The sequence below is a fragment of the Opisthocomus hoazin genome, chromosome 12, assembly GCF_030867145.1.
Source record: "Opisthocomus hoazin isolate bOpiHoa1 chromosome 12, bOpiHoa1.hap1, whole genome shotgun sequence".
NCBI classification, from domain to species: domain Eukaryota; kingdom Metazoa; phylum Chordata; class Aves; order Opisthocomiformes; family Opisthocomidae; genus Opisthocomus; species Opisthocomus hoazin.
In genome coordinates, this window is record NC_134425.1 from 7,778,966 (window position 1) to 7,806,592 (window position 27,627).

A 27,627-nucleotide genomic window follows, 5' to 3' on the forward strand; every position below is an offset into this window, starting at 1 on the left:
TGCACATTTCTGTATGTCCAGCCTAATTCCCCTGAAGACAACAGTAACTTAACAGAACATAGTCCTGGCCTTTGATTCTAAAAGAAATTCAGTCTCCTTAGTGCCACGTATTTAAAAGACTGGACAAAGACAAACAAGAGGAGGTTATTGGTTCTAGTTCTGACCTGTATCGAGATCTCCTATGACATATATGCTGGCTCCAATGGGCACAGCTCCATACACGAAGGAAGAACTAGTCGGGATACACAGGTTCTGGTCATTTAGATAAATCCACCTGTAAAAATAATTACAAAAACAAACAGCATGCAATTTTTATTAAGCACACTAAAAGAATTCCAGGTTCTTTCTGCAACTGCCACATTTGAATCAAAAGCAGAACATACAAGTTAATTTGTTAAGTAAAAACTGCTGGGAACATTGTCTAGTTCAGGATAGTCTTGGCTTTTCCTAGCCAAGAAAAGCAATCGGTACTGCGGTTTGGGAAGCTTGGGATATTTCATCCTGAAGCTACCTTATTTCGGAATTGCTCCACTCATCTGTGTAACCTATCTGGAGTAAATTCTTCTTGCAGCCATCCAGTGTGACCTTCTGGAAGAAAGCAGGCACGTGAGAGAGCCCCTTCTACGACAGCTATGCCAGTCAGTTCTCCCTACAGAGAAAATTTTAGGCAGCTTTGTCTTAAATCACTAGAGTCATAAAAGCATATCAGTCTTCCGAGTCCGTACTAGGGGAAATAACAAATTGCTGTACAGCAAGGCCCCGTTATTAACCAGTGCCTTCCCCCTAACTTCTTTAATCACACTTTATCAGCAACAAGAAATCCGCAGTCCAGTAAGAAGAATGCAGCACTTGGCAATGCTTAACTTTCAACAAGGGACAGAAGACTGGAAATCAAAATGGTCAGGGACTTTGGGAAACAAAAGAAGAGTCCGTTACCTGGACTTGAAACAGACCTTCCCGATCACGTAACAGGCTCTTCTCAGTCACTTCCTAGCTCCTAGTACAATCTTACAGGCCCCTCTGCTCACTTTAAGGATATTCTCATGTCAACACCACATCAGCTTGATCCTTCTACCAAGCGAAAAGCAGTTTTCCACGCTGAAGCCCTTGGAAACCAGGTAAGCAGTTACTCATCACCCACATGGGACACTGGCTTAGAAAGACATCCCATTTCACTGAAGTTGTCAGCATCCCCTCTCCGGTTTTGAAACAAATTTCTACAAAACGCTGCTGCGCTTTTGCTGTCACAGTTACTATTTATAGACCCTGAAGACATACAAATCAATGCTATTTAAGGTGACTGCTCCTAGATCTTTTATTAAATAATTTAATGAGAACAGGAAAGCTTGAGAAACCTCTGAAAAGTGTAACAAGTATTTTTAATGCCATAATTCCTTAATTTGAGGGACAAGTTAGGAAACACCCTCACAGATACTGCTGACCTTTGAGAATTCTGCAGCACCCTCACCCGCGATTCAGAAGTAAGCCTCTCTTCTGGCACTGAAGGAGAGGCTGCTACCTATCGATTATCTTGGGGACAGAGATCAATTTTTAATGGCCAAATGAAAGCACTAGCTGTCCATTATTTCATCTGTGCTATATGCTGAAGGATTCTGATTCTGCAGAAAGCAAGGGAACGGTTTGTAGCTGTCACAGGGGACGACAGATTAACTAAAAACAGAGACAAGAAGTCTTCTACGCTGATTCAGAAACTCTGTCACAGAGCAAAACACCTTTCACTGTATTTCATGAGCTTCCTTTCCTTACTGTGGGAAGAGGACACAGTCAGCATTTCTGCTGCTTTTTAGCACCAGGTTACCTAGAATTACGAAAACCAAGTAAGTGGCAGAAAAATTCAGGAAGAAGACTGCAATTTCTTCCCTTTTTTTTTTTTAAAAAAACAGTAAATAAAGGATCACGTTAAGGAAGGGAAAAAAACAAAATTAGATAAGTTTAGTCTAGCTACTGATGAAGTTTGGGCTTGGAAAATACGTGAACTTCAGGGATTTTTCTGCACTAAATACTCAAGGTTCCAGAGTTTAAATTAAAAAAACCAACAGCGTGGGACCCAAACATCTTCCTACTGCGCATCAAGAAAGGACAATATTAAAGTATCTGCAGTTGCTTGTGAAAACTCATTCTCAACTCCCATACCGTAAAATACAGGCACAAGTTTTCAGGAACACTTACAGCGACTTTAGCAGCTAAAACTAGGAAGGAGCAAAGACGGGAAGGGCAAGGGGTCACGTTTCATCGGCGTTTGACTAAGCTCCAGCTTAACGCGGGTTGTGCCTTCTGTTTGAACAGTGTGCAAAAAACACCACGACAAAAAATTCACAGTCTTCAGGAATCTGAAAACACCCCTTGGAAGGCAACTCTTGCCTGCTTCCCTGGGATGGCTCTACTCAAAGCGAATCCGAGAGCAGCAGGGAAGCAGGCATATCCCTCTGTAACCACAGACAGAAGTGACTGCTCTGAAACTGAAATCTGCTTCCACTCAAATTAAAAAAAAAAAAAACAGGGAAGGAATCCTGATCTTTTTCAGTCTTCAAGTGGTACAAACAAAAAAATCCATCCGCACTGCTGTAATTAATAAGCAGGATGGTAACTGTTTTATTTCCAAGCGGGAAGCAAACCGAGATGCGATACAGAACCAACATATTCCAGACACGTCACCTCAAGCTCCCACCAGCTGTGAAAGAAAGCCTACATATGAATGAAAATCTTCCCCACGCTCCTCTCATCTGACAGCACTACCAGTCAGCCAGTTAGTTTTCTCATTACATTTGCATAAGCAATTTTTTTAAATGAAATTCCTGCACACTTATTGGGAGAATCTTCCTAATTACACATACTATGTTACAAGATTTAGTTTACTACTTACATACTGCTTAAATTATTTCCTTATTTTTATGATGTTCCAGCAGCAAAAATAATATTTTTAAGAAGTTTTTATCAAGTATTGCCCCTGAAGAAGTATCCATCACTTTCTGCAGAGGGATCTGGACAGACTGGATCAATGGGCCAAGGCCAGCTGTAAGAGGTCCAACAAGGCCAAATGCCAGGTCCTGCACTTCGGTCACAACCACTCCATGCAACGCTGCAGGCTTGGGGAAGAGTGGCTGGAAAGCTGCCCAGCGGAAAAGGACCTTGGGGTATTGGTTGACAGCCAGCTGAACGTGAGCGAGCAGAGTACCCAGGTGGCCAAGGCGGCCAACGGCATCCTGGCTTGTATCAGGAATGCTGTGGCCAGCAGGAGCAGGGAGGTGATCGTCCCCCTGTACTCAGCACTGGTGAGGTCACACCTGGACTACTGTGTTCAGTTTTGGGCCCCTCACTACAAGAAGGACATTGAGGAGCTGGAGCGTGTCCAGAGAAGGGCAATGAGGCTGGTGAAGGGTCTAGAGAACAAGGCTTATGAGGAGCAGCTGAAGGAGCTGGGGCTGTTTAGTCTGGAGAAGAGGAGGCTGAGGAGGAACCTTACTGCTCTCTACAACTACCTGAAAGGAGGCTGTAGTGATGTAGGCGTTGGTCTCTTCTCCCAACTAACTAGCAATAGGATAAGAGGCAATGGCCTCAAGTTGTGTCAGGGAAGGTTTAGAGTAGATGGAAAAATGTCTTTACTGAAAGAGTGGTCAGGCATTGGAACAGGCTGCCCAGGGAGGTGGCTGAGTCACCATTTCTGGAGGTGTTCAAAAAAACGTGTAGATGTGGCACTTCAGGATACGGTTTAGTAGGAATGGTGGTGTTGGATGGATGGTTGGACTTGATCTTAGAGGTCTTTTCCAACCGATGATTCTATTAAATTCTGGAAATGCTTTTGAACCAGGAGCTCACAAAAAGCAGGAAGCAAGCCTACCCCACCTACAGACCACAAGCGAACAGCAGCAGTGGCTAGACTCAAGGACAGAGCTCCACCACCAGCTCTTGCAAAGAACCCTAAAGCCAATGTATGCTCTATTAAGTATTTCCAAATATCCACACTGAAAAGGAAAAAACCCAATGCGTACGGACATAATCCAATTCTCCACACCCCTATGTGATGCAGAAAGGTGTATTATAAACTACGAACTCTGGCAGAAGGAAAGACGGATCCATCAAGGTCTTTAATGCATAGTTAAGCTTTCCTGCTTTTTATGGAGTAGACCAACACTGGATCACTGAGCCAAGGACACCCTTACACCTCCATCTCCCATGTTCACATTTTAACTTTACTTTTAGCTTGATCGATACTTTAAAAACCAAGATGCAATGTACACAAAACTCAATCTATAGCCTTTCAAAAAAAAAAAAAAATCTACATCCTGAAAAGACCTGCAGTCTGATGTATGCATTTTCTATCCTTGGTTCACTTAAATTCACTCATGCACATGACTAAAGACAGGCTGACAAAACATTTATTAATTGAAAAATCTCAGTTACAGAAGTACCTCAGACATGAGAATGATTTTCTACATTATCCTGCCCACATTTCATGTGTACGCTGGTATTCTGTCTCACTTCATTTATTTTATTACTTGTTTATACAATACAGCTTAACAGGAGCCTCAATGTTTATATTTTTGCTAGTGTGAAGATCTCAGCATATCCCCAGTCTTTAGAAAAGCCTGCGTCATGGTTAAGAATAACAATTTTGAAAGACTGCATGGAGAGTTATTCTGGAGTCAGTTACTGTCAAAGCAAGCAATATTAAACAAGTTAAGCTTCAGCTCTCTAACCCAATTCAAACTAGAATTATGCCAGTTTATATGAATTAATATGTTTATATACTGATGTAAGTACACACTTAGACATACACACTAAATAAAACCCGTAACTCTGCTCCCCACGGACTCTGGATGCCCAGGATGACGCTAGATCCTGCATTCTCAGGCAACGAGAGCTGAGGCACACACGAAAAACGGAACAGACCACACACACGTGCACGGCCGCACATACCTGTAAACCAGCAATACCCGATGGCTGAACTCACAGTACAGAAAATCCTTCCCATTCAAAAAAAAAGTGAACATGATGGAGTTCTGCACTTACTTAAAAACAGCTGGAAAAGTCTGTAGCTCATTAAGAAGTACGCAATGCTGATATGTAACCACTAAAAAACCCCCATGATTCTTGGTTTGAGACTGCTAGAATTCATATGCTGTGCTTCTGACCCACTGCTGCTACGCGATCTTGCAAATATATTCCTCCTTTCCACAAATCTCGCTTCACCCAGTGCTTCTGGACTTCTGTCAATAATACGCACACGCACTGTCAACGTGATATTTCAACTTTGACAGCTCCAGTATCATTCCTTCACTGTCACTACAACAAGAATATGCGCGGTGGAGTCTGAAGGTGCTTCTGTTCTTCACGATGACTTTTTGAAGCTGCTGGTTTGAAGGTGACTAATTACCTTTATTTGTTTAAAAAACTATTGCTGAGGAAATAAACACACTTGCCAATTATAAATTAATCACCTTGTAGCAACTGCACCATGTCTAAGGTGAAGGAACAGTGCTTGCACATATCACATTAACTATGCACTAAGGAACTGCAAAAGAGGTTGTCCACCTGTGGTAAAACCCATAGCATCACTCCTGCTTTACTATGGAGTAATGATGTACAGCAGAGCATATGATAGTCAGTGTAAGTGGAATTGCTTAACTCAAACACACACATTGGTATTTAACATAAGCTTTTCACAGACTTAAGAGAAACATATTACTTAAGCTTCCATCTTTCACTCAATCAAGTGATTTAGATTTGTTTTCTACTATTTCTGAATCAGCCCAGGAAATAATACCCTCATGTTTTGCAGAGTCAACTTGCCTTCCTTTGGCATTTATTTGATATTTCTGAAACACTATTACAATGAAATTATGGTAATTTTCCAGATTCAATCTTACTCCAAAGAAGAGTACCAGACCACAAAGTATTTTGTGTCGGTATTGGGCAGGCAGAAATATTTGCTAACTGCATTTGGAAGGGAAGTCCCTTTACGGCTCTTTTCTCTCTTTTCCACGGAGGTGCAGCTGCTCAGGTCTCTGCCACAGCCGCCCGGAAAGGCCCCATCCCACACAGCGCTCCGAGGGTACGGAAACTGGGGGCAAGTGTGCGACCCCAGGAGCTGGAGTGCTGCAACACCGCGCAGCAGCACTGCACCCCCTCCTGGCAGCGACACCCCTTCGGCCTCCCGGGGCTCTCCAAACCCGGAGAGCACGAACCCCAGCTAGCAGTGCCTGCTGCAGAAGCAGCGGCCACCATCCCAGGCTTCGCCAGCCCGCCCTTCCCAAAGGAAAACACACAACCTGTGAACAAATTTGTGCTGAGTTAAATTTCTAAGCTCAAACTCTGCGCAGTGGCAGAGCAGAAAGGCAAAGTCTGAACATCTCAGCAGCCCTCAGCACATGCCTCCCCAGCACCTCGAGACTCGGACCACTCGCTGCTGCCTCTCCTTCCTCCGGGCCAGCTCAGCCCTCCCGCCACACACACAACACACAGTGTGCTAGAACAAGACCTGAAGCAACTGGATTTTTATTATCATTTTACCTGAACCCTCTAACACCTCTAGGATGCCACCAAGCAAAGACACAAATGCAGGCACTGGAAATGCTGCCGGGCAGGTGTCCGTGCTGCAGTCAGCAGGTGGCACCAGGGACTCACCTGCAGCACCTAGGCTGGAACCTCCGAGACTTCCCAAACTCCACTTCATGAATCCTCAATTTGTACCAACCAGTGAAACAGGTTTACAGTCACCGGCGAGGAATCACAAGCTACTATACACCGCCTTTCGAAGAACAGAATCAGCCTGGAAACATTTCAGGCAAATCAACTGAAAACAGCAAGCAGGAGATAAAGGAGCACTTCTTTGCAGAATTCTTCCCCTTTCAAAGGCCTCTTGCCAAAAAGTTAACCAGTTTTTAGCATCTCCCCACAACTCCATAGGGCTAGGCTACGCTAGAGAGAATCAGAGGCAACAGCTTTTCTTCTCTGTCTGCTTCCTTTAACTACTTTAAAGAATGTTTTTTGTCCAGCTTCATTTGATTATAGCTAGTTTAGACATTACTTCAAACAACATAGAAGACTTCTTCATACAGAAATTCAAGTCTCTTTACATCTACATCTTGCAAGAAAATAATATAATGAACTATCTACTATTCTATTTTTGTATGCTTTTACACAGGTGTCAGTCACAAATCAGTCTTGATCTTCTAATACAGACATGCTAATCTCCTCCACTGTCAACAAGCCTTGAAAGATTGGACCACCCAGTCTTTTTTCAGTTTAGTTTATAAAAGAGAGAATCATTCAATTTATAGCTATTCTCAAGAAAAAAAACACAAACACCTGGGGGAACCAAAGCTTGTCAGTTACAACTGGAGAGTAAGGTGACTGTATGCAAAATTCTGTCTAACATAACATTTTGAATAGTTACCACATGTAGTAAGGTAGCTTCCAATACCAGAGCCAAAAGATAACAAATGAGGTCATCAGAAGCAGATTCAAAGCAAACAAAAGGAGATTAGCCACGCACAGTGTGTCAAGGTGGCTGCGGAACGCATAGCATCCACAGTGTCCTTCCCATGGCAAAAGCCTACATGGGTTCAAAAAGCAATCAGCTATGAATGCTGGGAAGAAAGATGCCTGAATTTTCTTATCTGTATCTTAGGAATTCCCTAAGCTGCAAATCCCTGGCAACGGGACTGGGTCATGGAGCAGTATCCCTGTACATCCCTACACTCCTCGAGGAGCTCTCAACAAGGAGCGCAGGGCACGAGCTGGGGCAGCAGCACCCTGTGCTCGGGTGAAGGACCAGGCAAACCACCTGGGTGCTCACAGCGTTTCTCCTGCTCAGGGGCAGCCAGGACTGACACGCTGGCCCAGGCTTGGTATCTCAGAGGAACAAGATCACAGAAGGCGAAATGAGCCACAGAGGTGCACAGCACAGATCTAATTCGCTGGAGCAAGGGAGTGGGGAACAGACAGGTGAGTGTGTAAGGCTATGTTTATAGCTGCAGCTGGTTACCTTTTAAACTCATCGTGATAAAATTCAGATTTGCACGTCACCATCTCGCTGGCTTGACTGTCATCACGACTCCTGACCCCGCCAAACACATAGAGCTCAGAGGCAACTCCACAGGCCACTGCCCCAAACCTGAGAATCCAAATTAAAAAAAAAGTAAACACAGTATATCAAAACCATTCCACATATCCTTCAGAACCTTCTCTGTTTTTTACTTTTTTATCTATATAGACACACACATACCCCTCATATGATCAACTAGATGAGATGAGTCATGAATATGAATTGTAAGCACCTAATTCAGACCATGTGAAAGAACAAAATAGCAAAGTATTTATCTCTGCAAAAAATTCTGAAGTTCCAATTGAACTAAAATTTCCAGTTTCCATTTTGCATCAAGGAAGTACTGCCTGTACTCAGATGTTTATTTCTACAAAACTCACATTTATTGCTTGGATGCTTATCTTTACTCAGCCACACATTAACTACAAGCCACCCTGACTGCACAAGTCGTGGCGACAGCCATCTTCAGGGATCCATCAGAGAAAGGACAGCTTCCTCTCAGAGTGTTAAAAAAGGTTGTACGCAGCCACCTAGCTCCCTCCTTCCACTCTGACTCACCTTCTCTCTTTCAGAGGACAGATTGCTGTCCACTGCTGAGTCCTAGGGTCATAACACTCAACAGATTCAAAGAGTTTGCCGTAGGAGCCTCCACCCATTGCATAGATTTTCTTCTTCATAGCTGCATAGCAGCCAATCTTGCGGAGAAAAGAAAAAGTATATCTAAAATTACACACAAATGCACCATATCGAGAGCTCAGTGCTAACTATATACACATTCTGGTATTTGGGTTGCCTGTACCACACGTCAAACAATGCCACCCAAAAATTCTCAGCCACAATTTTTTTGTTGTATAAATAAAGAAGCTGCTCTCTCTCATTTCAAGACTATTTGTTACAGCTTCTACTTGAAGTAAAAGGTTGAAATGTATATATAGAGAGAGGCATTAACTATTTAACAATAAGTAAGGCAATAACACACGATTTAGTTCTTACCTTTCTAACCATGGTCAAGTCTGGCTGCTTGGTCCAGGTCCGGCTATAAATATCATAGCTCTCCATAGAGATCAGCTCCCTTTCACCGTCCTCACCTCCCAGAATATACAGAATTCCATCAATCTCTACCACACCAAAATTATGTCGTGCCTAAAGAACATCAATAAAGTCAACATCATAAAACGTAACTGCCATTGCGAATAAATCAATGCAATCCGTTTTTCAGCATATCTGTCTGCAAAGGGATATCGGTACTGTGTCTGGGTTTGTTTTTAAATGGTGAAGTCTTAAACTCCAGAATAAGATTATTAATTTCTTCAACTAAACAAAACAAAGGCTATTCAAACAAGCCAGAGCAGTAACAGCAAAAGAGACCCCACAGAAATCTAAGAAGAGAGCTTGGCCATATTTCAGTTTGTATAGCAGCGGTGTCCACAATGAAGCTGTTCCTTTCAGGTCTCCACAGCAGCAAAACTTGGGCCCATTGTCTGTGAGAAGGCAGCTCTTCTATTTTGTATGTAGGAGCACAGCTACCCTCAGTCTTACGCATAGCAAGCAGGAAACTCAATGCATTGTAACCACAAACATGGCCAAAACTACAGGCCTTTGCTAACCAGAGACTTGAACCCTGTGGCAAACAACAATTTCTTAATCAACACCCTGTGCTGATTTAAGAAGATAAAACCACAGGTGTATTAAGGATATATGTTTACAAATAATAATCTGTTACTTTTTGATGGAATGCAATTATGAAGTAAACATTAACTCAAACCAAATGAATATCAACGTCTCTGCAAGTCAAGGTCTGTATGTTGGCCCGTCCTCCGTCCATCGCTTCTGCACAGTCCAACCCCTTTGTCCATATGAGAGCTCTCTTGTGTACAACATAAAGGAAACACATGCATCTTTTTAGAAGTCCAGTATACACAGAGTATTGAATATACTCTATGACTGATTCCACGTGGAACTGCCGCAATTTTGTAGTTTGGCTTTACATTAACTAATAGTTTTGTTTTTGTCGATTTGGAAGTCATTATCAGAGCAGAAGTGTAACAAGAGGATATAAACAGAAGGCATTCTGTAGCACAGTTTTGCACGTGAAAGGTGCAAGTGACTGGACATTCAGAACAAAATTCTGCAGAACAAAAGGAACATTTTGCTAAAGTAAAAAAATCCAGTCCCAACAGTTAAGACAGTGATCTTGCCTCATTCATTGGTGGTAAGGAACTCCATGAATTGGTATCTGGATCATATTTCTCTCCAGAGCTTAGCGTTCCCTTGTTTTCATCCTGACCACCAAGCACAAATAAAAATCCTTCTGTAAGACAAAAAGTAATGTGATCTTAAAAACAGGATTCACAACTGCACACTGAGTGAGACAACATGAGCTGTATCCTGGAATTTGTTAAGAGATTCAGACCAGTCACAGGTCAAACTCTGGACTGGAGAAGGTAAACCAAATATTTATACCTGGACTCAAGTCTACCACTGTAAATAGTCTTTGACATTCAGTGATGCAGCAAGTTAAAATTTACTTAAAACATGAAATACTCCCGGAGAGACAGGTGTCGCGGATTCCCACAAAATACCGTGGGAATAGTGATTTTAAGACACTCAGATGACAGGGATTTTCATAGAATAAAGTAATGTTTTGGGCAGACAAAGGGGAAGCATGAAATAACTCTAGTGCAGTCAATCGTTAAAAAAAAAAAAAAATTATAAAACGTGTCTCGGATTTTGAGGCACTGGTAAGTTTTCATAATATTGACTTTACAAATACAAAGTTCCCCTTTACCTGCTGACAATACTCCATGATTGATCCTCGGAATACTCATAGGAGCAAGTTCAATCCAGAGCTGTCTATTGGGATCATAAAGAGGACACATACACCGCATCACTGAGGTTGGTTTCCGTGATCTGAGCACAGGTTGTGGAGGGAACAAAACAAAAACAGAAAGACAAGACAGAGTTTTATGAGTTCACTGTTAACAACTTGTGTCTGAAACTTGCTTGCTCATGATTTAATATATATTCATAGAGCATAGCATTTCCCTGATAAGGGGAAGACCCCCAAACCAAACATGTGTAAATTTATTTTTGTACAGACTGGAGACATGAAAAGCAAACGCATTTCATTCATACTATAGATACTTTTCAGATCATTAGAAGTGTTTCTCCAACGTTCTGTGCTTGAGTAAAGTCTATCCAGTTAAAAAAAACAGCCAACACTTACTGAACAAACAACATGTCCTACTCCAAGTCTACTATGTGTTGAATGTCAGAAAGTTACCACAAAATAACTGTTTACTGCTGAATCATTCACAAAAGTATTTTAGGTGTGCCTGACCACCTGAAACACAAACTCAGACGACAGAGTAATGAGCCCATCAGGTGCACGCATTCTCTCCACACTGTGCTTCTGGATGTGCTGTGGATGCAGACACTTGCATTTGTGCCAGCTGTGAGGACCTGCGATGCCACTTGGTACTTACACCCGCTCTTCTCCACCAACGGTCACTATACACTCGGAGTAACCCCGGGGCTTGAAGGAGGCCAGCATCGCCTCTCCCTGCTGGGGTGGCGTGAGGGGAATATTGTTGCATTCTTTGACGATCTCCCGTACCAGGGGTTCGCTCATCATCTGCTCACGTAAATACGCAGCATCTAAGCCCGAAACCCACACTGCTGACATGACATCCTTCATGTGAACCTACAGAAAGAGATAAATGCCAGAAAATCCCCCAAACTTTGTAGAACAGCACTAACGCACTTGTACATACAGATGCTTCCGTATTTATCAAAAAATTAAAAGTATTTTTGATATTTGGTATTAATAATAAAAACATAACACAATGTTATTAAGAAAATGCATCAAGTCTTCACTACAAGTTTCACTACAAAAGTGCCGCTTGCTTTCTCTCTACAACAAGATTATATCATCAAATGCCAAAAAGGTACATTCTTTCCCGAGTGGCTCTTAAATAATAAAAAGAGCAGGTTATATATCATCAGTACAACTTTCACCCTTCTACTGCACCACCACTGTCTGCATCTCAGGCAAAATTCAATTAATTCCATAAATGCAAGATTCAAATTAGAATAAACACACTGATTTGGGTCCCATTCAATATATAAACGTTTTGATGTCCTGACCTTTCTTGATTCTGAATCATGAGAAATCCACCTAATCACCGCTTCAAAGACGTATCTTTCATTTCCAACATTGAGCTTTTCCATAGCCAGCACTTCTTTCAGTTTTTGAGGAGTCAGTTCCAAGAATTCCTCTGTGCTGCTGACATCTCGAAAGTGAGTTTCCAGATACTCTGAGGCAAGGTACTGAACATGATGCAAACAATAGTGCAGTGCAAAGTCCCGAATACCAATACAGTTCTCAGCAGCTATGCAACCTTCTAAAAACTCACAGCAGAGAGTTTTTAAGTCTGTAAGCAGCAGGAGATCAGCTGCCTGTACCACATCCTGGATAGTTTCTTCATTTAGCCTGATCTGCAAGAATTAATTTACAAGTTATAGCTACAATCACTCATTTGTTTCATTACATGTCTGCATTTATTACATTCATTCTCAGTGGCTGAAAAATGGAATATTAATACCAGTGTAAAAACGACGAGAAATTGGTATGACTACCACACGTTTATAAATTAACGCAGGGATGGAAAGGCATTTGCTTGACAAGTGTCAAGCAGAATTTTGCGCCTGAAGTAACCATAAAATTGCTCATCTAATCCAAGAACCTGAAATGAATTTCACTGCAAGGATAAATATTTTTTTTAAATGCATGTCCAGAAGAGAATTTCAAGCCCGATCTGCCTTTTCTTTTTCTGCTGAAAGTTAAACTCACTCCGCAATCTCAATCTGGTTTCGAATAAACCAGATACACCAACTTTAATTCCTGCTAAGGGTACTGGTGCAAGTATCTGAAGGCGCATGCTGCCAGCAGCAGGAGGCTGGAGCAGTGGGCATGATGCAGTAAGGGAGGATGCCTGATGTACCGTAACGTTCAGTGATGGGGTCTCAATCTCTATTGACATCAAACCAGTTCTCTTTCACAGCTGTCAAAGGCTGCATTTTTTAAAGCAGGTTACTCAAGGTCGCCACAAATTTTAATACAAGCATTTGACACGGACTCTGAAAGAGTCCTCCCCCCTCGGGCGAGAAGAGCGGAGACAACTCCTGCACAGCCCACTGCCTCTACCTCACAGGCACAGCCCCAGCGTTATGAATAATTTTGCGGAAGTTTTATCACAACGCTTTAAACCCTGAAAGGTTTATCTTTCCGGACAGCAGTGTTAAAACCCAGGTTATTCTGCCAAGTAGTTTGATTTCCATCTATTATTTTTAATACCATACCTGTCCACTGAAGATGTAATCTAGTATCTCTTTCATGATATCAACAGATATCCCTTCAAGTTCAATCTTGTATGTTGAGCCATCATCCTTTGGAGGATTGTAATTCAATTTTGTTCTAAGAGAGAAGAAAAGAAGGAAAAATAAAAAGCTCACAACCTGGGCATTGCTTGCTCTCAGTTTTCTGAAGAGACAAATGCTAGGAATGGGTCACTTGAGCTATAACAGAGATGTTAACACCTTACAAATAGGGTTTGAAAATGGTGGCTCTTGAATTGGCATGAAAAGGCATGTATGATCTCTAATATTGCTGATCACATTTCTGAACAAATGCTAGCCTTGCAAACTACCCACAGCATCCAAGAGCCAAATTTTTTCCCCAACTTCTTCACAGGCGCTCAAAAACTTCACTTGGAATCTCAAACAGAACAGCAGCTCTGCTGACGGATGAAACACAAGAAAAATCCAAAACAAAACAAAAAACACTTTATCAAGAAAAAAATAATTACAGCAAGAAGATGTGATCAGAATATACACTGTCAGCACAAATATTTGGACTGTATTACCTATTTGTGTAGTTTATGACATTATCAGCCTCATGCTATGCTGTAACCGCACTGTGCACTCACAGTTGCAGGGAACAGCCCATGTGCTGCTCAGCCGAGCTTTAAACACTCATCTGCATCAGCGGACGCGTCATGTATGAGCAATTTCTTTAAAAATACCAGGAACAATCTCATGTGCCTTTGAATAGAATGGAGGGGGACTGGGAGAAAAAGATGAGAAAATAATAATAATGACAACAACTATAGAGCAGCTAGCTTTGCTTTCTGTCATCTGTTAGTACAAACACTTATTCCAGGAAAGACAACTTCAAGTGTTCAAAAGGGAGCAGTGTCTCCCAGTCTACCAAAATCAGCCACGATATCTAACAAAATAAGGTTTTGAACATCTTTCTTCCATGCTTCAGGCAACCAAGAACACATTATATAAAGACTGGAAAACTTGTTTCGTTGCCTCTCTGCGTGTGTATAGATAGATATCTGTATCACAGCACATTGAAATAGAAGTCTTTAAAAACATTTCTATGTTAATTTGAATATATGTCTAGACAGAATTAGTTTCTTAATGTGAAAGGCTGTGGCTTTACTAAGCTGAAAGTGTGCAGTCTGTCTTCCACTATTCGCACTCATACTAAGTAAACAGATAAACGGGACTTAGCTAAGGGCAGATTCTGCTTCATTTACTCATATCAGAATAAATTAGTTTCTCACAAAATAAGATATAACTCACATCAAATAAAATCCTAATCTATGAGGAACTACTTTGAAGGGTGAATAAGAATGGTAATTTTAGCCCTGACATTAACCACATTTGTGATCTTGTTTTCCCATTGGTTTTCTACGCTGCAAGAGAGCCATGGCCAGCGAGCAGAGCACTCCGGGACGTAACGCGACTCGGATGTACACGGCACGAGGTCTGAAGCCAAGCTGCTTCACTCTGTGTTTGTACAGCACCTAGCACAAGCTATAACACAAACAAAAGCAACAATACAGTATGGATTAGGAAATTGTTTCCTAACACTTGGAAGATTAGAAGAATTAAGCCTGCTCTCTACACCGCGTATGTGACTTCCAACACAGCGCGTGCTGCAACAGCAGACACTGATTCACAGCTTCTCACCTGAAAACTTCTCAACCGAGCACACAGCTCCAGCGATCCCGTGCAACGGGCATCTCCACTCGCGCCATCCTCGCCCACCTGGAACGTGCATTTCTCGTGCCTACACCTCCAAATGAATGAGAGCATATACACACAGAGTAACGTGCGTTTTCAACTCTAAGCCAGTATCAAGGCTTCTTTACACACGTTTTCAAGCCTATCCAAACTACCTTCATTTTACTTACACCGACTACGCTCGAGTTCGGGGTTTCTTGGTTTGTAATGAAAGCTACAGCTTGTTTCCTGGGATGAAACTGTGGAGTTTAATTTAACATGAACTGTATCAAGGCTTGCAGCATCTGGCTTCCTTCACCAGAAGAGAAAGACAGTCAGATGGCATCTGTACTTCACACGTATCGGGTATGTACGAGTAGCTGGCATGGTCAAATACACAGTGGTATCTATGCAGAACCTGAGCGGTCCAGCACTCTGTGGGGCTTAAAACAGACACAAGGCATGCAATAAACACGTTGCATGCCAGCACTAATGGAGAGATTAGGGAAAGGACTAGTACTGCTTATCACGCACTTTCATCTTCGCATCACCTGTACACGCCCAAGCTAAATCACCTCTTGCATGGACTTTACACTGACGCCTCCTAGTAACAAGCAAGTGTTGTTCAGAGTTTTTGGGTCTTATCAGGCTAGATGTTCTAATTACTGTGTACTTTTTCAGGTTAACAACTGTTGATGCCTAAAAAGAAACAAACCAACCACTGATGCAAGCCCACAACATAAACTCAAAGCAGAAAAACAACCTTGAGAACAAATTGATTGCTCTCAAAGTCACAGATACTCATATGGGGGCAAATATTCACCTCATGCAAATGCATCCCAGTTCAGACTAAGCCTTGTTCCTGTCATCTGTCCTGAGAAGCACTGGTTATCCATCTGTCCCACAACTAATTTTTCAGTTAATAAACTAGCAGCTTATTTACTTTGCTACAAAGACCTCGGAGCTATGACATGAGAACCGTTCCCAAACAGCAGCTGGAGGTACTTCTTGTCATTCAAGTACTGCGGATCAGCTACTGGCTGTTGGGAAGAGAGGAGGAAAGGATCATGCAAAGACACATTATATCCAGGTTTGGGGCTGGAAAAGTTTCCTATAGGAAACTGCAAGTCTAATGTGGAAAGAAAGCTGCAGGAGGACAAAGAAGTAGGAGGCAGATAAGCGGAGGGCGAGGAGCCATGCCTCCTCTTGCATCACCCAGCATCAGCTGGTACCTGCACCCACAACTCACCAGCAACCTGCAGCCCAGGCAGTAACACCTCGCTGTAACACACACAACAGACAGAACGAGAAAGTTTCAAAACACGTTTGCTCCCAGTTCAGAAAGACAGAGCGGTCAGCACATTGTGAAACATTTAACCCGGGTCCTCTACCAAGTTCCACTTTAGAAAAAAAGTTTCTGGTTATGCTTAAGGAGAGGTTTTCCAACCTGTCAGTACCCCAGGAAGGAGGATGTTTTCTTTCCACCAAGCTCTTCCCCAGGGCGATTTATTCAGCCTACGATTTGTGCGGCAGAAAGCTGGACGTGGCAACTGGCATCCAAGGTGCAGAGATGCGCCCAGCTGCAGCACAGCTGCTGCTAACATACACATGTTAAAGCTTCCTACACCGGACAGCATTTCTAATTACTTTAAAAGCACTCTAAGCTGCCAAACCACAGCAAAAAAGGCTGCCTCAGTCTTCCTTAATTCCGATGAACGACCAGAACATCCAAGATTTAGCTGGCCCCACAGCCACCCAGAAAACCCATTAGCCGGGAGCAGGGCACAGCTGGAGATGCACACAGAGCTGGGCAAAACAAACCAAGGCAACTTCTTCATCCCATTTTCTTAAGTAATTTAATTTTGAGCAGCTTGACTCCATACACCTGTGAAAAGGAAGTTTTCCATTTTTTAAATGAAGATTCTCACTGTAAGTTGAAATTGCTTCCAGTAACATAAACAGTGTTCTATAAATGCAGAACATTCACCCCAACTACTTATACCTGGTCAGGAAAACTGCATGGCACATACCACGCCTTGGGCAAGTGATATAAGAACAACTGGGTTTATGTTGTGTTTTGATGTTGTGTGCCTGTGTGACAAATTTAGAATCTGCTCTTCCACATCACTTAAGGAATATAATCCTTTTGAGTCATCTCCAATGACACTACGTACAGCAGAATGAGGAAAAAAATCCAATACTTCTTCTGTATAGGTAAGTAACAATATAAGCAAGATAAATCATTAAAATGAAGACAGAGACTTAAGAACAAATCTTGATATTGCTAGGAGTCGCAATTCACATCTAATGGCATAAAATAGATTCAAATAATTAAAAAAAACACCAAACAAAACAAATGCCCAAACCAACAGATAAATTTAAGACTGCCCACAGTTCTTGTTAAAATTAAGATGGACCTTCCAACTCGCCTCTCATTTTAAAAGAGCAAGACAAAATCATGTAGTCCTACTTCCAACCTTGACACCAAGCCTCAGTGACAGTACTGGTGTGGGACAGTTAAGATGCAGGTGAAGCACACTGAGCAAGGGCCCATGTGTCTGAAAACTTGTTTGTCCTACATTTCACAGTAGGGGGAATAATAATTTTTTAAAACCCCAACCAAACAAAAACAAACGAAACAAAAATAATAACAAAGAATTCCGCCACCAACAATAAAGCTTGCTTTCCCAAGTCAGGCATAATTCTGTGGGAATATTTTTATCTTAAAATCCTCTGCCTTATTTGTTAACTTGTTCTGAAAAGGTAACATGCATTTCTACAATACTGACCTAAGTTACATAGACAAAAAAACAGTCTAACTCTTGGAATGCTTTAATCCTTACAGCATTGGTATATTGATACCTAAGCAGGTACAGAAAACATCTGCACGCAAAGCCTGTGCCTTCATAAACGGGAACACTCTAGACCACATCCACCTCAAGCAGGTCTACCATATTTACAGTGAACAACAACTGAAAAATCTGGGAAACAAAGACAGACGCTTTGGTTTTGATGCTTTGCAACACAGAACTTTTACCTGCTCTCCGTCATTGCACTGCAAACGCAGTTCGCTGACCTACTTACACAGCTGCAGCAGGGTGTCGGGAGCCAAACTGCAGGAGACACCAGGGAAACGCTTGTCTTCTTGAAAGGAGCTGTCTTCCCAAATTAATGATTTTGCTCCAGATTAACCGTAAGGGCTAGTCTACACAAGCTTTGCCAATATTGCCACACTAGCGAACCTTAGTATTAGAGTAACAAAGCCATCCTTCCAAACCAAAGCGTAATAAAACTGGGGTTTGATGATACATCCTTCATCTGCACCAGTGTTTTGGCCTCCAGAGAGCATCAGCATTTTAAAATCAAGCTATACCTCCAACAAACATTTCCAGCAAAGACATGCACCAAACCTAAAACACGCTCACAAGGATGACTCAGTCCCCAAAAACGACAAGCGATTCTTTTGAGATCTTGCATCAGTAAGGAGAAAACTTAAAAATTCTGCTTTTGATGCAAACATAAGGTCAATTTAACATCCTGATGATCTGGGTTTCCTTATGTACATCTGAGTCTTTCAAGTACAAGCTTTCCACGTTAGATTTAATTAAGTTCTACTTAGGATTGACCAGTTTAATAGTGAAGTTTTTTCATTTGTCTGCCTTTCTCCCTGCAACATTTTCTCACATGAAGGTTGGTCCTTCTGCGTGCAGAAAACCTTAATAATCACGTTATTAAACGGGTCAGACAAAAATCATGATGCAGCAGTTCACTCCACCCACTGCTGTCCTCCAGAAAGGTATTTTACAACCAAATCAGAAGGTTTTCTTTGAGGTCACACCCTGGCCTTTAGCAGCACACATAAAAGACAGTCTTCACCACACCCTGCGAAGGGTGCCAGCTCTCAGAGGATTTTGGCTATGCCTCTCGCATGCCTCGCTTCTTAAGATTATCTGTAACTGCAACTTCAGGTCTAAAGGCAAAGTAGTCCACCTAACAGCTCAGCACAAAAACCTGCAGAAGTTGATTTGCTTGGTTTACAAGAAATAACAACCAGGAATAACTTCATTTTTTTCATCTGTTTGAAAGTTAAAGTCAGGCAAGAATGTCAGGCTTTCTCCCCCCCCCACGAGGAAGAACAAAGCAGTTCCTTCAGCAGCAGCACAGGGGATACGTACAGGGCTCATGGGCTTCTCTCAATGAAGAGCTTGTTTACCCTGCAAATCTGAAGTTACTCTGACTACACTGAGCTCATCCAAAACTAGATTGTAATCTAAGCTGGAAATCTACCCTCAACCAGCACGTCTTGCCTAAACACGCGGGTTAGCACTACGTAGACAGAACACACACGTGACAAACACAGTCCCCAAGAATGGACTCGTGAAGCTTCTCAGCAGCAGTAAGGACCTGCCACTTCATTTTACTTTGAATTTATTTTAGCCAGCTTGGAAAACAAACAACTGGCTGTACCAGCTGAGCTTACAAACCAGTCAATCGCAAGGACAGCAGATGAGCTGGCTGCTGGGCACCGCGGGTTCGTGCCGTGCGCCTCGCCCGAAGCGGAGCTCGGCCTCGTCCGTGCGTACAGCCCAGCAGACCTGGTGCAGCGGTCGGCTGGTCAGCTCTTCTCGCCCGAAGCACAGATCTCATGTACCTTCCCATATCAGAAGTACCTGCCACTGGATGTAGAGAGGTAGGTTTGGGTTTTTTTCATTCTTTGTTTGAAAAGATGGGGAAAAAATATCTAATCCCTGTTCCTCTACGGGCAGCAGGTCAGCTCACATGGAACACTCAAAGCGCCTCCCTAAGTAACTCAATCTGCATCACATTTATGCTGTTTCTGTGCTACACATGACACTCAAGTTCACTCGCTAAACGGATAATTTATGAGACTTCCAGTCCACATCAGTTGCAAACTTAGCTTTCTACTGAACAGCAGTGTTACACCTATTGGGTAGCAAGTTGGGACTATGACTTCCTCGGAAAAGCAAGGAAGACATTTCTGGAATACAGTTTTAAACCAAGAAATGGACTGTATCTTACTTGAAAATACGTCTTCTTTCAAACTAACTCTGCTTTTAGGCTTGTTAAAAATGCTCTTTTAGAAGGAACAAGTACAGTACCATACCCATGCTGTTAAACATATTATGAAATGCTGTGCTGTGTAGTGTGCCCCTAATAATCAAATAATTCCTGTGACTTCTTAAAATCACATTTATAAAACACCTATGAACCTGCTGAGAGAACTTGGTTTAATCAGGTTTTTATACCTCACTTCTCCTAATAGCACAAGGGAGAAATAAGCAGCAGAGTCCAAGAAACATTTTCAAAATCGCCAGTAAGTATGAAGTCCAATGGACAAAATTACAAGTGCCCGAGTGGTATCGCGGGACAGCTGGAAGGCGTGACAAGCACTGTGTTTCTCTGGGAATCCAACCGAGGAAGGCACCACAACTCTGAACACGCTGGGAGCTGGACAACAGAGATCTGCAAGACTATCACAGAAAGCAATGGCACAGCCAAGAGCAAAAAGGCACGAGGAGCGCGGATTTCACCAGCAGAAGAAGGAAGAGCCAAGAGTCTGCAATTCAGAGTACTGACCGTGTCCATAAACAACAAGAGCTGTGCGAGGCAGCTTAAAGTCGTTTGGGAGATGTAAACCGGCGTGCTCGAGGACATAAACCAGCCACTAACTACGTGGTATTACCAACGTACTTCCTTGACAGGCAACAAGCAATTTCAGAGCTGTCCACAACAGTGATTTTTTTTGTTTGTTTTCTTGGATATATTAAGCAGTGGCATAGATATAATACAGGAGGCAAACAGCAGACCAGAGACTCTGCTACATATAGGTAACACCACAGTGGTACTCAGTACCAGGACAGAGAACAAGATTTATACAATACATGAAATAAGAGGTCTGAACAGAGTGTGAAGAAACAAATTCTTCAAAACCATAAGTTAACTTTTCATGTTCGTCAGTCCACACCAGGAGGAAGCTCCTTTTGTAAATGCAGCCCAGACCAATGCAAACAGAACAGACTCAAAGGAAAAAAAAAAAAAAACACACCCAAATTAAGAAGTCCAGACTCATCAACTCCCAGATCTTTCTCCAGACACACGAGCACCTTCACAACAACTCTGCTCCAGCCACAAAACACATTTTAAGGCATGTAAGTAAAGTTACTGATAAAAAAAGTTCATAACAACAGCTTTGCCAAACAAGGCAATTAATGCCGATGTAAAGGCAACCTCCAGAGTGTAACTTACCCAGATATCCCAAGCAGCTCCATCCTGCCACACCTCCCTCCACCCCAGCTCGCCTCTTGCATCAGGCAGGCAGATGAACTGCGCGTCTTCAGATACAAAGAAAGGCCAGGAAATTTCAACTCCAGTTCTCCTGCGTAAACAAGATGCTCTAATTTCCAGTTCTCCCTTTGCCCGACGTGTAGGAGCGGCCCCACTGTGATTTCTTACTATTTTGAGCTGGGCAAGAGCCTTATTTCTTCCTCCCTTCGGGCCATCTTTAGGGGCTTGTTGGAGCAGGAATATAACGAACAACTCCCCATTCAAGCCTGGTATAGTGATTTTTAAACCCCTTTTTAAACCATAAGCTTTTAACATACCTTTATCACTGTTGCCCCTCAACTCTTTATCCAAACAACATACATTTAGGCACTTCCCCTGAGTTACGCCACGTAGAGAGTTTCTGGACAAGGCAACTACTTTGATTTATTGCTTCTCAAAGTTACAGAGAGTTTACAACTCAGTTATACTAAAACATTACAGGTGACATTTTAGTTTCATTAAAAAAAAAAAAAAAAACAAAAAAATAACCAAACCAAAACTATGCCAAATTCAAAAAACAGCTTTAAAAGTCTGGAAGGAAATTCTGGCCTGATTTGTTCCCAACTTCCTACTGCCAGGGCAGCCTGTAAAGCTCCCAGGAGACTGCCAGAAACAAGCTTCTCCCAAGACACCTTGAAGACGACATGGCTTTAGATCCCTCCTTGATAGAGCAGTTACCACAATGCTGCCTCGCACGCCCAGCAAAGAGGGAACAAGACCTGGCACGAGCGCAGAGCAACTTGGCTAGACCAGAACTTGAGAGCACAGGGTTCTGGCAACCCAGTACCTCCCAGCTTCAGCAGTGGTTTGTATTTGTGACTATAGTACTAGCCCCCAATAGGAAAAAAAACCACAACAAAACCGTAAAACACTATAAAAGTTCTCTGTAAATGCCAATAAAAACCAACTGAGTGTCAGAAAATAAGCAGCAGAAGCTACCGGCACACGGTGGCTTCTACCTTGCCTTGCCCTACAATATTTACTGTCTAACAAGTGTAACAAAAGCTGACAAGTCGCACCTCTTCAGTGCGCTGCAGCCCGGGCGTCCCGTCCCACCCTGCCCACCAGCACCCAGCAATGCTCACAGCCACATGCGGACGAGGTCTCGGCAGACTGCCTTCTCACGGCTTCACCACAGCCCAAAACGCTCCAACCGCCGGCACACAGAGGACAGGACAGGAGCTCAGCGACGGGGGACACGTCCCCCCACATCTCCATGGAAGTCTCTCGGCACTGGCAGAGAGGTTACGGTTTTGCGGCTGTGCAAGGGTCCCACCAGGTCTGCAATGTTTTAGGGATGTCAGAAGGTTGGACAGCACAAGCAAGAAGATGCAAAGGCTGCCAGGCTATTTCTGACCAAAAACAATGATGCCGTGAAAGAAGCACAGCTATTCACAAGTAAATGGAAAATAATGTGAACTTAATTTTGCATTTTTATTTTTGTTTAGCTGTATTAGGCTTATCTGGAAAAAGATGAAAATATGGTTACTGGTCCATAACCAAGTTTCAAAAGCCTTGGAGAACAGCATAGAATACTTACACCAATCTAATCTGTTCACACAGATGCATGAAAACCAAATACAAAGCTTGCCGAGATAACAAAAACACCTTCATTTAATTTCTAACAGAGCAGCACAATCCCTGCATAACAACATTACGCTCATCTAAGAATTCGAGCTTAAACATCCTGGTTGTTAAGGTAGTTCCCACACGCTCCCTGCGATAGAGGCAAGCAGACAGCAAGCCAGCAAAATATTAGGAGCTGCAAGTTTCAGCTGGCCAGGAACGACTCACGCCAGACAGTGACAGATCTGTGCGGATGAGAACATCTGCTGCTCCTGTCGAGGATACCAGGAATACTTGGACCAGACCTATCCTATAAAAGGTTCGCAGACGTATGCTAGAACTTATGCCAAACTTACCAGTGCAAACACGGTTTATTCTGGTAAAAGCACTCTTCTGCCACCCTAATTTACACTAGGCTCACAACCCAAATAAATCAAACCAGGGCAATAGAACTGTATATACATTAGTGCAACTGCCAGGACAAAAAGCACCAAAAAAAAAAAAAGTGCAGGCTTCTGGCTGATCTGTTACAGAAGCGAAAATGAAGAGCTACCCTGGCCCGAATCGAACTTCTCTGGGAGGCACAGCAACATCACTTTGAGCCAAACCACACTTTGTCCTATGGCAGCGTCTTCCTCAGGAATCCTCCTTTTCTCAGGCTCAGGAACATACCACAAGATGTTAGAGATAGGCAGGAAGACTTCTGTGCTTTGTAAATGACAGGATTTGCTCCAGGGACACACAGAGCGATTCGATAAACCTGTACATATAAGGCAATTCCGTAAGAATTCACACAACCTCCCCAGACCTCACTGCCCTTGGAGAGCTACAAGCAACTTGGCATTAAGCAGCTGAGGCAAGATGTCAAGAATCAAACTACCACAAAAATTAAGTGTCTTACTGGTCTCACATCTATTCATGAAACAGACGTCTATTTGTTTTCTGTACTTGCAGAAGCTAGCCTATGGACAAGAAAAGCAGAGGGGGCCTGTGACACCAGTCACGCTTCCATGTGTTTCTGCGTCCCCTTCATGTCTTTCGACCTCTCCCCGCTGAAGCTGCCATTTTTGTGCTGCATGGATAATCCAGTTGCCAAATAACCAGAGGGAAGCCACACCACTGTAATTTACAAGTGCCCTACTCATAACCAGTCAGCCAAACAGCTTCCATGCAAAACTCAAAAACAGGTAACACTCCTCTCTCTGTGGCTGCACAAATCCTTCAGCACACACAGACTCTGCTCACACCCAACCACCCCCTCAGAAAGTCCATGCCGACTTATTTTCCTACTCACACCCTAAACTCAGCACTCGGGCAAACCCTACGCAGCTTCTGAACTCGCCCACTGACTTGCCCACAGCCACAATACGTAACGACAAAGCCAGATACACAGAAAACACTATGCCAACTCATACTTCCACTGCCTCACTGCTGAGTATAAGTTTAACATATTCACTCATTTTTCTTCCAAGTTTTACTTCTGAAATTAGTTAATGGATTTTCCTGAGCTTTACAATAGAATTTTTCAAATAAGAGCGACCCAAATCAGCTGACAATTGGAGACTAACAGCCTCTGGTACCAGAGCATGCTTTGGAATCACCTACCCTTAATATACAAGGACATAAAGTTCTTGAGCCTCCTGCAGTAACTCTTCATATAGAAACCTAAACCCATCATTTTATTTGAAAAACCAACACTGAAAATAAACAAGACTTGCATAGACTAGGTACAGGCTGGAGATTAATTTTATCCCCCAAAAGAGCCACTGAAACATTGTTTTTGGCTAGCAACATAATGGTCCAACATTGGCAACCTACCTGACCAATTCTACTCAACGTGAAGCGCAGCTGGACTAAGAGAGAGATCCTGGAGTGATAAAAAGAGAAGAGACAGGCAGCAGGTAAAAATCAGGCTCTGCAAAGGGAAGGGATGCAAATGTGTTTCTTAACGTGCCATACAAGAACCAGCTACATGTATTTTTGGTTCTTTACATCTTGCAAGCCCGAGGAGAAAAGATGACTAAGTTTAAAAAAAATTAAAAAAAAAAAAAAAATCAACAACCAAAGAACTTATTTATATTTATATATTAATGCATGTAACCTACTTTCACACATAGTTAATGAGTTCCTTCATGGGATTTGAACCTGAACAATTTTGAGTTTAAAAACCCCCACAACTCTAATGACTACAAGTTTTGTTGCTAATGCAATTATGTCTGGCAGTCTTACTCCTCACACATGCTTAACTCATGTTTCCCCAGTACACTTCACAGAGATCGACAAAATGCAATACTTAAAGATGAAACTCTGTGGGAAGGTACTTCTCCACAGAATAATTTACAATATTTTTTAACTAAGCAGTAAAAAAATTACACATTTCCTGTAAACTCATCTTGCTGTTACAGTAGAAAAGCAGTTCTTCCAAGAATATGACCTCTTTCCACCTACAGCAACCCTTTTGAAACTTAATTTCAGATATGGCATACCATCATCTAAAATATGATGACCAACAACCTAAAAAGCATTCAGGCTTTTGGAAGAGCATTGGATCAATGGCTCATTTCACTCTCACATCTTTGATTTGTCTTTCGCCACAGCCTCCCAAAACTGCTTCTCAAGACAAGCAGTGAAAAAATTCTTAGTAGTACACAGGCTCCACGGTGCCTTTTTTGCAAATTCTTGCTGATCTTCCTTCTCCGTTAAATTTATTTTGTTTTATATCTCGGCTCTGTTAGCCCAGCCGGTGCAGAGAACTGTTTCCTCAAGTCTGTCCACGATCAGCAGCCATTTAAAAGTTAATCATCAGCTTCATATTCTATTTATTTCTGGTTTATTTTTGTACTGGAGAATGTCAAAGCTGCACTACAATGGCCACCCAAAATACCATATTGCCTAAAAGCAGATGATAATGTGACACTGAAGGAGGTCGCATTTTTCTGGACAGTAGCATACAGACCCCCCATCCCAACCCAGCACAAACACACAGATTTTGTGACAACTTCATGGGAAGCTACAACTGGAAGGAATGCCCACCCGCTACAAAAAAGCCTGCTACAGACTTACGATAATCTTGCCTTTAAGTGATACCAAAAGGTCTGCCCCTACTTTACAGACTAAGACAACATTAATGTCTTTATTACCTGCCAATGACAGGCCTTAAAAATAAAAACCCTTTGGAATTAACCGCCTGTACGTTTCATTTACGCTCTCCGACATGCAGATATGCGCTCTAAAAGCCTCATGGCGGGTATATTCTTTCTACTTGATGTCATCGGACTCGTCACCGCAGAGCGCGATGGAGAGGTCTGAACTGCCGTCGATGGCTGCAGCAGGACCTGTCACGACGCGGGCGCCGCTGGAAACCCAGCGCAGGGCGAACTGCCTGCCAGACCACCTCAGACACCAGGGCCGCGCCGGGACAGCTGCCCGCTCGCTGCCAGCGACTCAACGCTGCGTAGCTGCGGCCGCACACGCTGCTGGCACCCAGCGCCGAGAGCGGCCGGCCTCCCGGCACGGCGGGCTTCCACGCCTCCGGCGGCTTCCGAGCTGTGTTCCTGGACACTGCACAGGCACAAGGGAGCAAGAGACGGGGAGACAAACCAGCACGTGTTTTTTTTCGATTTAGAAGCTGAGGTACTTCAGAATCCACCACACCGCCCGGAGCCCTGTCTCGCCGAGGGACATCAGGAACGACACGGCCACCCCGCAGAGCCGGCCGGGAGCCGGGCAGGCTGCCCGCGCCCCCCAGCCACCCTCACAGCTCCGTGTCACGCCGGGCGCTCGGTACCGCTGGAGCTGCTCGGGGCAGTTTTATTTATTTTATCCACACCCCCCCCCCCCCCCCCCGGGTTAAACGGCCTTTTCGCCCCTGGAAGAAGGCAGCGGCTCAGTGCCGAGAACGCGCCCGCTCCCCCGGAGCGACTCAGGCCCGCGCACGGCGGCACCGGCGGGAGCCGCTGCTCTCCCCGGGGCCCTCAGCGGAACTCCGGGCGGGCCGGGCACCCCCGGGGAGGCCGGGCCGGGCCACTCCGGCCGCCCCCGACTCCTTCGCCCTTACCAGCAGCCGAGCCCGCTCCCTGCGTCACCGCGACGGCCCGCAGCGGCCGCCCCCTCCCCGCGGGCTGCGGGCCGGGTCCCGCCCGGGCCGTACCTGATGTAGGGGCTGGCGGCCGCCAGGATGTTCTTCTGCACCGGGATTTCCTCCCCCTCCAGCACCAGGTGCGCGTCGCAGAAGCGGCTCTCCTCGCGGAACGAGCTCAGCGCCCGCAGCAGCCGCGCCGGGTGCTGCGGGTCCGACACGGCGCTCGGCCCCGACATGCTGCCGGGCCGGGCCGCGCCGAGCCGAGCCGCGCCGGGCCGGCCGCCTCGCCCGCTGCCCTCACACCATGGCTGCCCGCCCGCCGCTGACATCATCACCGCGCGCCGCCCCGTCCCGCCCGCCCGCGCGCCGGCTCCCCCCGCGGGGCGGGGCGGGGGCGGCCCCGGCTCCCGTCTCCCCTCCCCTCCCCGGGCCGTGCGGTGCCCGCGGTGCCTGCCGGACGGGGACCCCGAATTCTGCGGCGCCTGCGAAATTA

The 27,627-nt window shown here is 44.0% G+C and overlaps 1 protein-coding gene across 3 annotated transcripts in view; it reads right to left on the reverse strand.

Annotated features, from left to right (window-relative positions):
• The window catches only part of GAN (gigaxonin), a 44,601-nt gene extending 17,206 nt beyond the window's left edge, over positions 1-27,395 (reverse strand). For 2 of the 3 annotated variants that reach the window (XR_012765295.1, XM_075433396.1), the window contains exons 1-10: positions 27,204-27,395; positions 13,430-13,544; positions 12,215-12,565; positions 11,554-11,771; positions 10,857-10,978; positions 10,267-10,379; positions 9,062-9,211; positions 8,627-8,763; positions 8,009-8,137; positions 165-274 (exon numbers count right to left, since the gene is read on the reverse strand). Coding sequence is in view for 2 of the 3 variants with exons in the window: in XM_075433396.1 (XP_075289511.1) it covers positions 165-274; positions 8,009-8,137; positions 8,627-8,763; positions 9,062-9,211; positions 10,267-10,379; positions 10,857-10,978; positions 11,554-11,771; positions 12,215-12,565; positions 13,430-13,544; positions 27,204-27,370 (1,612 nt within the window). In the remaining variant the exon portion in view is untranslated. Of the gene's footprint in view, positions 1-164; positions 275-8,008; positions 8,138-8,626; positions 8,764-9,061; positions 9,212-10,266; positions 10,380-10,856; positions 10,979-11,553; positions 11,772-12,214; positions 12,566-13,429; positions 13,545-24,871; positions 24,924-27,203 lie in introns of those variants that run through there. The other variant, XM_075433397.1, reaches the window with a different exon arrangement.
• Between the last annotated feature and the right edge of the window lie 232 nt (positions 27,396-27,627).